At 42.1% G+C, this 15030-nt stretch overlaps 1 protein-coding gene across 1 annotated transcript in view; it reads left to right on the top strand.

Moving 5' to 3' along the window:
- Positions 1-15030, top strand: part of dcc (DCC netrin 1 receptor) — an 897707-nt gene that overhangs the window by 607070 nt on the left and 275607 nt on the right. The window contains exon 11 of the mRNA XM_059988663.1: positions 11593-11731. Within this exon, the coding sequence (XP_059844646.1) occupies positions 11593-11731 (139 nt within the window). The remainder of the gene's footprint in view (positions 1-11592; positions 11732-15030) is intronic.

The raw sequence follows: 15030 nt of genomic DNA, 5'->3' as shown, positions 1-15030 counted from the left end.
AACACATCATGGTCCATTGGGGTAGCCTACAACCTGATTTCACCTTCTGGTAAAAATATATATCTTTTTCTCTTATTTTTTCTCTGGCTTCTTATTTCTTCTCTTCATGTACTTATCATCTTCCCCAAGTGCCCCCGCCTTCTTCCCATTCTCCCATGGTCCACTCTCCTCTCCTATCAGCTCCCTTCCTCTCCAGCCTTTTACCTTTCCCACCCACCAGGGTTCACCTATCACCTTCTAGCTTGTACTCCAATCCCTCCCCCGACATTTTTATTCTGCAATCTTCCTCCTCCATTTCCAGTTGTGAAAAAGGTTCTCATCCTGGAACATCAACCGTTTTATTCATTTTCATAGATGCCGCCTGATATGCTGAGTTCCTCCAGCAGCTTACCCAATTCTCCAGTGAATTTATATACATCCGAAATAATGTTGATGCTCTTGCATAAAATTGCTTTTGACATGCAAGCATCCAATGTTTGAGTCAAACTCTCAAGCACAATTCAAACCGTGCATTGCATGCTGAAGGCGGTGTGGGGGAGAGCAGGGGCAGAACGGGTGCAAAGAGTCCATGCTGGGTTGGGGGCTGGCTCCTTTCATCAGTGCTGCTCTCCAGTGTTTGCTCAGTGGAGGACAAGCTGGATTGCGCTTGTCTGCAGCTGTACTAATGTGCGATGAAGACTGCTGAGGGTTTGTTCTTGACTACAACATCCTGCACCATCAATCTACATAACATGACTCTCAGGCAATTGGGCTATGTTGTATATTTGTATGTGTGACTGTTGGTACTGTATTTTGCATCTTGGCCCCAGAATAACATTGTTTCATTTGGCTGTATTCATGGCTATTCATGTATGGTTGAATGACAATTGAACTTGAACTTATCTACATCAAGATGTTAAGACACATTGATTGAACAGTGGTCAACTTACAATCCATCCACCATTTTCCAACCATTATTCCTGCACAAATATCCCTTTAACATTAACATACAATGAATTTATGCTGACACCAGAATGTGTGGCAATACTTGTGGGCTTTCCTAAGCAGATCCTTGGGTGTGTAGGAAGCTAACACTAATGATACATTTCACTGTATGCTTCGATGTACCTATGATAAATAAATATCACTTTCCATAAAATGATATGAGGCATAGATGGAGACAACAGCCGGAGATTTTATATTTTGGCCAGAGGATGGAAATATGATGAGGCATAAATAGAAGATGATTGGAGGGATGGGGTGGAGGAATGTGAGATGTGGGTTTTTTTTTACATATGGAGAGATGGTTGAATAGAGGCTTTAGATTTTTAAGAAACTCTTAGATAGGCACATGGATAATAGAAAACTGGAGAGTTATGTGAGAAAGAAGGATGTTCTAAGTTCTGTGTTTAAAAAAGACTGTACCTTTCACCAAATCACTTTAGTGAGCTACTTTTGAAGTACTGTCACTCTTGTAACATAGTAAAATGTTGTTGGTAAATTATGCACAGTTAACTCCCATAAAGAGCAAAGCTGAATGACACAATTTTAGGCAATGTAACTTGAGAAAATCCTTCAGGTCACCTGGCAGTCAGATTGGGTTTCAACCTCTGTACCACAGAATAACCATGTCAGCACATTGTCTATTTCTTTCTAAAATCCTTTCCACTGAAGTCAATTGAGTGGATTACACAGTCAGAATATGTCATATCAGTCTGATTCATTGGTGTATAGTTCTATTGATGTCTAGTGATCATCAAGATTTGCGTCGCCAGCAGGATAAATAAACTCTTGTGCTCAGGTGTCTGGAATGTGATTTAAATATAGTACACCACCTAAGCTTGAAATGATAAAGATTAGTTTTATTTGTCACATCTGGCTGAGTGCTGCAACAACAACCCTCACTCAGTGTCAGCATGACCAGAAGACTAATTGTTGACTATAGGAGGAGGAAACCAGAGCTCCATCGGCCCATCCTCATTGGGGGAACAGAGGTGGAGACGGACAGCAACTTTGGATTCTTTGTTGTTATCATGTCAGAGGATTTGTCCTGGGTCCAGCACACAGTGTCATCACAAAGAAGGCAAGGCAGTGCCTCCTCTTTCTTAGAAGTTTACAAAGATTTGGTGTGTCATCTAAAGCTTTAACAAACTTCTATAGATGTGCAAAGGAAAGTATATTGACTGGCTGCATCATAGCCTGAAATGGAAACCGCAATGGAATGAAAAAGCCTACAAAATGTAGTGGGTACATCATGGATACTTTGATAATAAAGTTACCTTGAATTTTTTGAACTTTGATATACATCAAAACATACAATGAATTGCATCATTTGTGTCAACAACCTGATTAGTCAGTGCAGCAAAGTTTATGGGAAGAAGGCAGGAGAATGGGGTTAAAAGGGATAATAAATCAGCCATGATGGAGAGGTGGAGCAGACTCAATGGGCTGAATGGACTAATTCTGCCCCTATGTCTAATCGCCTAAACAACGCAGTCTGAGGAAGTGTGGAAGTCAGCCTCAAGTGTTGCCATGCTTCCAGCGCCAACTTAGCTTGCCCACAAATTATTGGCTCTAATATAACAAGGGAGGAAGCCAGGGCACTCGCAGGAATAAACGCTGTCACAGGGAGAATTTACAATCTCCTTACGGACAGCAGCGGGAACTGAGCTCCAATCGGTGATCACGGGCACGGTTTAAGTGATGCACAGAACACTACGTTACTGCAACGCCCATAGACAGGGTGTTGACTGCACTGGCGAGAAAAGACCAGAGAACTGTGAGCCTCTCAAACCAATGAAAATAAGCCATGGCAACGAACAATGTGACAAGCCAAAAATAATCAGAACTTGTCAAGTAACTAAAAATTCAAACTCTATTACAACTTTGCAGTGACAATTAAATTATATAAATCACTATTTTTTAAATTACTAAGTTACACATTATTAATACTGAATACCAATTTGGCTTAAGTCTTGTTTGCACACCTTTTTTTAAATGAGTCCAAACAGCACAGACAACACCAGTCATTTGCTGCTCTGAGACTCCTGATGTCCTTCCTAATGCTTCCAGTTAGATACTTGCAGATCACTTACCTGCCCAAATACCAATCAAATGCCAATGCCTATCTGCAGTCAGAGGCCACTGTATTAGGTACAGCTGTTCACCTTCTTCCTAATGCAAATATCTGATCAGTCAATCATGTGGCAGCAACTCAATCCATGAAAGCATGCAGACGTGGTCAAGAGGTTCAGTTGTTCAGACCAAGCATCAGAATGGGGAAGAAAAGGGATCTAAGTGGTGCGAAAATCTAAAAAGGAATCTAGGAGGAGCAGTTCTGTTTGCAGAAGCACCTTGTTAATGAGAGGTCAGAGGAGAACCAGACTGGTTCAAGCTGACAGGAAGGTGACAGTAACTGAAATAACCACACGTTACAACAGTGGTGCTCAGGAGAGCACAACACGTCAAACATTGAAGTGGATGGGCCACAGCAACAAAAGAGACTGAGCATTGAGAAATACACTTAGCGCCACATTATTACATCCCCACTTATTGGTCAGACTGTTCTGGGAGTGTTTGGAGCAGCTTTGGGCCCCATATCTAAGAAAGGAAACATTGGCGTTGGAGAGGGTCCTGTGAAGGCTTATGAGAATGATCCCAGGAATGGAAGGATTCACGTATGAGGGGCATTTGATGGCTCTGGGCCTGTACTTGCTGGAGTTCAAAAGAATGAGGGGGGAATCTCATTGAAATCTAATGAAAATTGAAAGTTAGGGTGGACATGGAGGGAATGTTTCCAATATTGGGAGGGTCAAGGAAGCCGTGAACAACGCTAGAGGTGGAGAACCTTTCTGCTCTAAGCACCAGTGGTGTAATGGAAAAGAGAGAGAAGGAGAGTGAGAGAGAGAGAGAGAGAGAGAGAGAGAGAGAGAGAGAGAGAGAGAGAGAGAGAGAGAGAGAGAGAGAGAGAGAGGGGGGGGAGAGCGAGAGAGAGAGAGTCTAGAGGGGGAGGGCACTGCCTCAGAATCCATTTGGAACAGAGATGAGGAGGTATTTCTTTGCCAAAGGGCGGTGAATCTATTGAATCATTGCCAGAGCCACTTATGGAGCCAATCCCACTGTTGAAAATATCCTCTGCCCATCCACTCTCTCTCTCGGCCTTTCAGCAGATGAACAGATGGATATATTGAAAGATATCCTGATGAACTAGGGTTCAGGGAATTTGGAGCATAAAGACCAATGTGGATCAGTTAGACCAAATGGCTTGTTATCGTGCTGCAAGTCCCATGTAATGGTGCATAATTAAAGAGCTCAAAGTGAACGTTGCAAATACAGCTTTCATCTAAATTGGTGCCTCACTTGCAAACCATCAGGCAGATGGATGGGATATGGCACATCACTCGAACGATAATCCAGCAACAAGCAATAAGCAATAAACAGGCTGCAAAGTGGTTCTGACTCACTTATCAAATGCATCACGTTATTATCCACGTGGTCCATATGTTCACCGTCTTCCATGAAACTGCAGAGGCAGAGGGAAAGAAGGGATTAAATAAGAGAAGGTTTGGAACAGATAGAACATGGAACATCGAACAGTCTAGTACAGAGTCGGGCCCTTTGGCCCTCGATGTTGGCTGAACCAAATTAATTAGTAATCAAATGGCCAACTAAGCTAATCCCTTCTGCATACACAATGTCCACATCCTTCCATTTTCCTCACATTCACGTGCCTATCTCAATGTCTCTTAAAAGTCTCTCGTGTATTTGCCTCTACCATTGTACCAGCAGCGCATACCAGGCTCCCACCACTCACAGCTCCTTTGAAATTACCCTCAGTCACCTTAAATGAATGCCCTCTGGCATTAGACATTAATAACTCTTGCTTCGGCTAGTGGCTTAATATAGGGAGTGATAACCCCCGGAAAGGACAAACTTAAGAAATCTCGTTTGGATGGATGTTGCACAATATGTCCCCTGTTACATATCAGTACCCCGAAATAACAAACAGTACACAATATGTGATTAAATGACTCAGCTTTATAATTCTTAGTTTGACTATACGGTTAGTAAAGAAAACAAAAAAGGAAAAGGGCCCATTCTCATGAAACAGTCTAATGCACAATGTTGGAGCTCACTGATAAGCTGTTCATCCACTATTGACCTCCCCCGATTGTCGCTGTCCTTCGGACCCTCGCTCCAAGTCCTCTCCGCCCGGTGGTCTACCAACTCCCTCCATTCACATCTTCTCTCCTCATCTCTCCCCGGCGAAAGACCGCAAAAATCTCTCTTCCTGTCTCACAAGGAAGAACAACATTTCTCTCATTGGATAGCCTCCACATTCCAGAACTCCGTTATCTCTAGTCTTAACCCAAACATTGCTGCTACAGAGTGGCCATTACATTAGCAGTGAAACCTTACAGCATGTTACACTTGGAAAAAATAAATTGTCCGTCTATTCTATTTATGTCTCCCTAAATCTTATAAACCTCTATCAGCTCTCCCTTCAGCCTCTGCTGCTCCAGACAAAAGAACCTAAGTTGTCCAACCTTTCATTATAGCACAAGACCTCTAATCCAACACAAGAGGTAACATTGCAGAAATTCAGTGTTAAGAATCCAGCATTTTTTTTTCAGAAATAACAATCAAAAACAATTCCTTCAATCACAAACAAGAGAAAACCTGCAGATGCTGGAATTCTAAGAACACGCACAAAATGCTGGAGGAACTCAGTAGGCCAGGCAGCATCTATGGAAAAGAGTACAGTCAATGTTTTGGATTGAGACCCTTCAGGACTGGAGAATAAAAAAAGATGGTTAGAGTTAAAAAGTGGTGAAGGGAAGGGAGAAACACAAGGTGATGTGAAACTGGCAGGGGGATGAGTGAAGTTGATTGAAGAGAGAGATACAGGGCTGGAGAAGGGAGAAGGGAGAATCCAACAGGAGAGGATTGACGTCTAGTTCAGTGATGTATATTTTCTATACACTTTAATGATAAAAATGGCAGAGTTTGTCATTGAAACGTTGGTTAAGATAGATACTTGTACCTGACTGGAAGCCAGAGAAGATTTTATTCATTAGATATGCCAGGAAATCACTAGATCCGTTCTGTAATGGTTTGTACCACTGAAAGCCAGAGCCTTTTGTGCAGGGTGGAAATGTCTAATACCAAGGGGCATAATTTTATGGCAATTGAAGGGAAGTATAGTGGGATGTCAGAGGTTAAGTTTTTCACACAGAAAGTGGTGAATGTGTAAAACTTGCTGCTAGGGTTGGTGATGGAGGCAGGTGCATTAGGGACATTTAAGAAACTCTTAGGTAAGCACATGGACAACAAAAGATATGTGGGATGGGATGGTCGGCTTGATCTTAGAGCAGACTAAAATGATGTGACACATAGATAGAATGAACAACTAGAAACATTTTCGCAGGGGGCAAACGGCCAATATGAAGAGATATAATTGTAAGGTGATTGGAGGGAAGTATAGAGGGGATGTCAGAGGTAAGTCTTTTGCACAGAGAGAGGTGGGTGCGTGAAAGATCATGTAGTGATTCACTTGTTTCAAGGTTTGATCTTTCACGCACTCACTATTCTTGATAAATATGGTCTGAACAACATAGCCCGCATATTTTATAATTACAGTCATTTCATTTAGGGGTTTCACTAAGCTAAAGTTGCAGATAATCTTTGCATTGTCTGTTCATAATTCCTAACCAGTAATTAATATGCCAGCCACATTTCTGAGATTGTTTAATGTTAGCTCCAAGTTTCTATTAATATGTTGGTTGAATGTAGCCACTTTATTAGGTATGCCTGTACACCTGCTCATTAATACAAATATCTAATCAGCCAATTATGTGGCAGCAACCTAATGTATAAAAATACGTAGACATGGTCAAGGGGATCAGTTGTTGTTCAGGCCAAACATCAGAATAAATTGAATTGAATTTATTACTTACATCCTTCATTCTACATGAGGGGTAAAAATCTTTACGTTATGTTGCTGTCTAAAATGAAATGTGCAATTATAGTAATTTAAAATAAATATTATGCACAACAGGATAGTCAATATAACATAGAAACACAACTGTGTCAGCATGAATTAAGCAGTCTGATGGCCTGGTGGAAGAAAGTGTCCCGGAGGCTATTGGTAGAAACATAGAAAACCTGCAGCACAATACAGGCCCTTCAGCCCACAAAGTTGTGCTGAACATGTCCTTACCTTAGAAATTACTAGGCTTACCCTTAGCCCTCTATTTTATTAAGCTCCATGTACCTGTCCAAAAGTCTCTTAAAAGACCCTGTCGTATGCGTCTCCACCACCGTTGCCAACAGCCCATTCCACACACTCACCACTCTCTGAGTAAAAAACTTACCCCTGACATCTCCTCTGTACCTACTCCCCAGCACCTTAAACCTGTGTCCTCTTGTGGCAACCATTTCAGCCCTGGGAAATAGCCTCTGACTATCCACACGATCAATGCCTCTCATCATCTTATACAGCTCTATCAGGTCACCTCTCATCCTCCGTCACTCCAAGGAGAAAAGGCCGAGTTCACTCAACCTATTCTTATAAGGCATGCTCCCCAATCCAGGCAACATCCTTGTAAATCTCCTCTGCACCCTTTCTGTGGCTTCCACATCCTTCCTGTAGTGAAGCGACCAGAACTGAGCACAGTACTTCAAGTGGGGTCTAACCAGGGTCCTATATAGCTGCAACATTACCTCTCGGCTCCTAAATTCAATTCCACGAATGATGAAAGCCAATGCACCATACACCTTCTTAACCACAGAGTCAACCTGCGCAGCTACTTTGAGCATCCTATGGACTCAGACCCCAAGATCCCTCTGATCCTCCACACTGCCAAGAGTCTTACCATTAATACTATATTCTGCCATCATATTTGACCAACCAAAATGAAACACCTCACACTTATCTGGGTTGAAGTCCATCTGCCACTTCTCAGCCCAGTTCTGCATCCTATTAATGTCCCGCTGTAACCTCTGACAGCCCTCCACTCTATCCACAACACCTCCAACCTTGGCTTTTATGCTGCAGTACTGTTTAGCAGATGGTAACAGCTGGAACAGTTTGTGATCCGGAGGACTCAGGTCTGCAATGATCCTTCAAGCCCTTTTTACACACCTGTTTTTGTAAATGTCCCGAATCATGGGAAGTTCACATCTACAGATACGCTGGGCTGTCTGCACCACTCTCTGCAGGGTCCTGTGATTGAGGGAAGTACAGTTCCCATACCAGGCAGTGATGCAGACAGTCAGGATGCACTCAATCAGGCTGCAGTAGAAAGTCTTTAGAATCTCGGAGGCCACACCAAACTTTTTCAGCCGTCTGAGGTGAAAGAGGTGCTGTTGTGCCTTTTTCACCACACGGCTGGTACGTACAGCCCACGTGAGATCCTCGATGATGTGGATGCCGAGGAACTTAAAGCTGTTTACCCTCCCAACCCCAGATCCAATGATGTCTATAGGGGTAACATGTCCCCATACCTCCTGCAGTCCATAACCAGCTCCTTAATTTTTGCGGCATTGATGGAGCATTTGTTTTCTTGACACTGCTGTGTCAGAGAGATGACTTCCTCTCTGTCAGCTGTCTCATTATTATTTGAAATTAGGCCAATCATTGTAGTGTCATCAGCAGATTTAATTAGCAGTAGAAGGGAAGAGTTCGATTGATCATGGAGTTGGTTTATATAGATTGGCACAACACTGTGGGAAGAAATTTTTCCATGTTTTAGGTTCTGTGATTTATGCAGACAGCACAGATTTATGGTCTTGAAGAAGGCTCTTGGGCCAAAATTTTGAAAGTTTATTCATTTCCATAAAATAAAACCTGACCTGCTGAGTACCTCCAGCATTACATGTGTTGCTATAGATTTAAGGGACAGGTCAAAGATTGAAAGGGGACCTAAGTAGTAAGTTCTTCAGGCAGATGGTGGAGTGTATATGAAATGAGCAACTGGTGAATGCATTGATCCAAGTGCAGTGACAAACATTTAAAAGATTCAAGATTATTTAATGTCATTTCTGGCACACAAGTGCAGGGAGAATTAAATTATTGTTTACTCCAGATCTGGTCCAACACAAACAAACCCACAAAAGATAAAGAATATAATAATACTTAAAAAAAAACAGACACTAAAAAAAAAACAAAAACATAAGATAGCTTCTGTACATAGATTGACTGTATGTCATTAAAATGACCTAGGCTATACATAAGGTGACTGACAGGAGATAATAACGAAGTGGTGGAGCTGTTGATCAGCCTTACTGCTTGGGGAAAGTAACTGTCTTGAATCTGATGGTCCTGGTGTAGATGCTTCCTCCCGGTGGGAGTGAGACAAACAGTTTATGAGCAAGGAGGGTAGGAGACATACGTGGACTCCATGGTCGGCATGGATGAGTTGAGCTGAAGAACATCTCACTGTGACCAAATGTGAGGCTTCCTCCAGCACATCCTTAGGTTGTGTTGGTTGCTAATACAAACTGTGCATTTCAATATACATAAATCTGAATCTGTATCACTCTCTGATTGATACCTTGGTCAGACTGCACTTGGAGTATTGAGTAGCTTTGGGCCCCTTGTCGAAGAAAAGGTGTGCTGGCATTGGAGAGGCTCCAGACTAGGTTCACAAGAATGATTCTGGGAATGAAAGACTTAACATATGGGAACTGTTTGATAACTTGCTGGAGTTAAGAGAAAGAGCAAGGATCTCATTGAAACCTGTTGAATATTGAAAGGCCCTGAAGAGTGGATGTAGACAAGATGTTTCCTATAGTGAGGGACTCTAAGACCAGAGGGCACAGCCTCAGAATAGCAGGACTCCATTTAGAACAGAGATGAGGAGGAATTTCTTTATCTGGATGGTGGTGAATCTGTGCAATTTATTGTTACGGATTGCTGTAGAGGCTAAGTCAGTTAGTATTTATAAGGTGGACATTGCTAAGTTCTTGATTAATCAAGGCATCAAAAGTCATGGAGAGAATGCAGGAGAATGGGATTGAAAGGGATAATAAATCAGCCATGATGGGATGGCATAGTAGACTTGATGGGCTGAATGGCCTAATTCAGCTCCAAAGTCTTATGCATGCTATGTTTGATTTGTATTGGTGGCTGTGGCAAGATTGGAAACCTGCTGTTAAGGGATTCCCAGATTTCCTGTTGGAAAAGATTTCTGTCATCTGTTACCCTTGTCAGTGTCTCCACTAGTCTAAGTTAGATCATCATTGAATACAGAATTTAATACTGACATGTCAATGCACAGGGAGTTCTGAGGTGTCGTTCAGAGCAGTTTCAGACCAATGTAAACCATTCCTAGGTGTCAGTGTGAGGAAAATCAATAGAGCTTTATCTGATAAATTGGCAAATATTCTTCAATCATACATACAGATGTTTTATTAATAACTATATTGCCCTTTGGACAAGTTTAGTGTGCTTCTGTTAACTGCTGCCTTTTACTAAGTTACAGCAATGACTTCACTCTTTACAATGACTTCTTGACTTTTAGAACGTTCTGAGAATCTAAGAGGTGCTTTTGGGTGTAGGCCTGTGTTGTGGATTCCCCATGAAGTAGAATTGTTGGATAAACTTGGCTGGGAATGTCAGGAAATTGCAAACTCAGCCAGAACCATCATGGGATCTAGCTTCCCAGCACTGAGGACATCTCCAAAAGGTGATGCTTCAAAAAGGTGGCATTCATTATTAACAACCCCATTACCCTCTTCTCATTCTCAAGGAGGAGGTACAGGAGCCCGAAGACACACACTTGATTGTTTAGGAGCAGCTTTTCCTTCTCAGCCATCAGATTTCTGAATGGACAAAGAACCCATGCCTCACTATTATCCTTTTTACACTGCTTACTTAATTTATCCTGTATATATTTAGTGTATTTTATAGATTTTTAGTGTATTACACTGTAGTGATGCCACAAAATAATAAATTTCACAACACATGCCAGTGATCTTAAACCTGATTCCAATTCTGATCATGACCAGACCCTGTTCTCAAAAGAAGCTCTGTCAGAGAAATACACTTGTATGTCATATGTACAGTACCTTATCTGTAAGTGAAGTGACTGCATTCTGTTCTTCATTCCTCTTACTGTTCATAAGATCCAAAGTATTGAGAGATAATGGTTGGAAAAAACTGAAGTGGTTAGCACATTGCTTTGCACCGGGATTTGATTCTCACTGCTGTCTGTACGGAGTTAGTTTGTTCTCCCCATGACTGCGTGCATTTCTTCCCGGTGCTCCGGTTTCCTCCCACATTCCAAGTGATGTACGTGTTAGGGTTAGTAATTGTGGACATGCTTTGTTGGCACCAGAAGCATGTTGACACATGCGGGCTGCCCCCAGCACAATCCTTGCTGATTTGCTTTAATGCAAATGATGCATTTCGAGGTTTCATTGTACATGTGACAAATAAAGCTAATCTTTAATGTTTTTGTCTTTTTAAAAAGAGGAGTGAAAATACAAAAAAAAGCCGTTTTGATGAAATAACGTCATCCTGTTTGTTTTATGATGCCCCTTTGTAACTGTGTCATGAATTCAGTCATAAGAATTGGTCCAATTGATAATGATGGTTTTTGCCTGTTTCAGAGCATCGATGTGGATAATTTGTATTATAAGCTGGAAGGATTGAAGAAGTTCACAAAGTACAGTTTACGGGTTTTGGCTTTCAACCGACATGGGCCAGGCGTCTCTTCCCAGGACGTGGTGGTGAGCACATTCTCTGATGGTAAGCACAGTAGTTACTGACTTAATTGTGCAGATTTTATGATACAACTTCTGTTCCAGAATTCTACTCCATGCTTGGCAATGTCATAGAGTCACAGAAGGGAAACAGGCCATTTGGCCCATCTGTTCCATGGTGTCCACAGCATCCTGCCTGCCAGTCCCCATTGCCTATGTGAAACCCATAACCCTCCAAGTCAGTCACTTCCATGTACCTATCCAACAGCCTCTTAAACATTGCATTTGTATCCATCTCAACCACTCTCTCTTGCAGTACATTCTAGGTGCTCACCATCCACTGTGCGAAGAAGGTACTTCTCAAGTCTCTTTTAAATTTCTCCTCTCTTATCTTGTGTCTTTGCCCTCTAGGTTTGGACTCCACACCCCAAGGAAAAGACTATGATTGTCCACCTTATTCACACCCTTCACAATGTTATAAACTTCTGTGGGTCCATCCCTCATTCTCCTGCACACCAGGGAATCAAGGTCCAGCATGGCCAACCTCTCCTTATAACTCAGACCCTCTCCAACCCTCTCCCAACCTTTCCCTATCTCAGACCATCTCTCAACCTCTCCCTATAACTCAGACCCTCTCCAACCCTCTCCTTGTAACTCAGACCCTCTCCCAACCTCCCCCTATCTCAGACCCTCTCATAAACTCTCCCTATAACTCAGACCCTCTATCCCAGGCAGTTTGTAATTCTCTTCTGTACCCTCTACAGTTCGACAATGTCTTGTCTATGATAGGGTGAGCAAATGATCTCTCTTTACGGGCTCTGTCTCATTATCTCATATTCTCACTATTTGTTTATATTTATTCATGTGTGAATTTACATGGTTTTGTTGTCTTCTGCATGCTGGCTGATCTTTCATAGATCCTGTTATATTTACTATTCTAAAGATTTGCTGAGTATTCCTGTAGGAAAATGTATCTCAGGGTTGTATGTGAGACATACATGTACTTCGATAATAAAATTTACTTTGAACTTTGAAAACTGTAGGCAATACTTCAAGTAATCATCTTCTCTTTCATCCTTTTTATCATGGAAGATGGTCTGCAGTAATCCCAAAGGCCATACTGAACTATTATCTCTTCGAAGGATAATATTGTTCAGGAATTTAGGGATAATTTTTCTTCCTTTTTCTACCAGATATGGTTTGGGTTTTCTCAGACTGAGGGGGCAAATATAGTTTCAAATTAATATGTTATCGTAAAGATAAAATTCGAATTAGAACGGGTATTGGGTGACAGGGTGGAGATACGTCTCGACCATAGGAGGAATGAGGGGCTCCTTCCCTCTGTTGGCCTGCAGGTCACCCTTGGAAGAGGTTTACTACCTGCTTAGTACTCTGATCAGGGTCACATGAAGCTTTGGGAGCTGGTGGTGGATGGTCGTATGTGCAGCTGGTGTACATCACAGATCCTGGTTATGTGACCACTGATGCCAGGCAGACAATCTCTGAAGAGTATTGATAATGGCTGGGGGTCACCCGTCTTGCAAAGACACTGCCCAGAAGAAACCAATGGCAAACCGTTTGAGACCATGATCACCTACATCATACGACACAACACATAATGATGATGATTGATTTATTATTGTACTGAAGTGCAATGAAAACTTGTCTCACATATTGTTCATACAGATCAGATCACTACACCAATGCACTGAGGTAGGAAAAGATAAAGAAAGTACAGTAGCAGAATGCAGAATAAAGTGTAACAGTCTCAGCAAAAGTGCAGTGAGGATAGGTAATCAGGTGCAGGTCATAATGAGGTGGATTTTGAGGCCAAGAGTCCCATCTTATTATTCCAGGGAATCATTTCCTGGTCCTATAAGCCTCGAGGTAATGTTTCAACTCTTTAAACGTCTGTTTACAACACACTTCGAGTACTGTGTTCAATTCTGGTCACCTCATTAGAGAGAGGATGTGGAAGCTACAAGAAGGGGCAGAGCCATCTCTATTTCCTGAGGAGACTGAGGTCCTTTAAATCTATCCAATTTCCCTCAGGATCAATAAAGTATGTCTGTCTGTCCTTAGGGAAAGTGCAGAAGAAATTTACCAATATGCTGCCAGGATTGGAGAGCATGGCTTATGATAAAAGGATGGGCGAGCTATGGCCCTTTTCTTAGGCGAGAAGCAGGATGAGATGTGTCTTGATAAAGATGTACGGGGGGGGGGGGGGGGTGTCAGAGGCAGATATTTTATGCAGAGAGTTATGGGTGCATAAAAACCTCTGCCAGGGGTGCTGGTGAAGGCAGATACATTAGGGACATTTAAAACACTCTTGGATAGGCAAGTGGATGACAAAAATAAGAACAGCTATGTCAGAAGGAATGGTTAGATTGATCTTGGAGTAGGTCAAACTGTTGGCACATTATGGGCTGAAGGGCCTGCATTGTGCTGTAATGTTCTATAAAGCCTATATACAGTTGCCTTATTGTAGAAGCTGGCCTTGAGCCTGGTGCTATAGACTTGCAGCCACTGTCCGTGAGGAGTCTGTACATTCTCCCCATGACAGCATAGGTTTCCTCTGGGTGCTCCGGTTTCCTCCCAAAGTCCAAAGATGTACCTGGTGGTAGGTTAATTGGTCATTGTAAGTTGTCCCATGATTAGGCTAGGGTTAAATCGTGGGTTGCACTACGTGGCTCGTAGTGGTGGAAGGAATGGAAGGCCCTGTTCAGCGTTGCGTCACAATAAATAAATAAATAAATAAATAGGTTGCTTTACTCAGCTCTCAGGAAAAGGATGTAGACCAATGACCATGTAATACAGAACAGGGAGTTCTACCAATTGTACCAAGCTGACAACAAAACAGATTGAGGCCTATTGTAGAACCTGGTCCAACTTTCTTATTTTGAAGTCAATATATTGAGAACTTAGAAACTTCTATAAAGTTTGTTTTTTCTTCCTTGCAGTCTGACCCAAATGTTAGCATACTTTTCTCTTTGGAGCGAAGGAGAATGTGGGGTGACTTGAAAGAGGTGCCTAAGATGAGAAGAGGCATCCATCAAGTGGATAGACAGAGTCTTCTCCCCAGTGGAAATGGCTAATATGAGGGGGCACAATTTTAAGGGGATTGGAGGAAAGTATAGAGGGGATACTGTAGTCTTGGAACACTACCCATTTTGAATACCAATTATGTCGAGGGTAGTGTTTTTCCACACAGAGAAAACTGGGTGCATGGAACACACTGCCAGGATGGTGGCAGAGACAAATATATTAGGGATATTTAAGAGTCTCTGAGATAGGCACATGAATGAAAGAAAAATGGAGAGTTATTCAAGAAGAAATATTGAAAGA

Source organism: Hypanus sabinus, chromosome 14 (assembly GCF_030144855.1).
Source record: "Hypanus sabinus isolate sHypSab1 chromosome 14, sHypSab1.hap1, whole genome shotgun sequence".
NCBI classification, from domain to species: domain Eukaryota; kingdom Metazoa; phylum Chordata; class Chondrichthyes; order Myliobatiformes; family Dasyatidae; genus Hypanus; species Hypanus sabinus.
The sequence above is the reverse complement of the archived record's forward strand: the minus strand, read 5'-3'. Positions and strand labels throughout refer to the sequence as shown.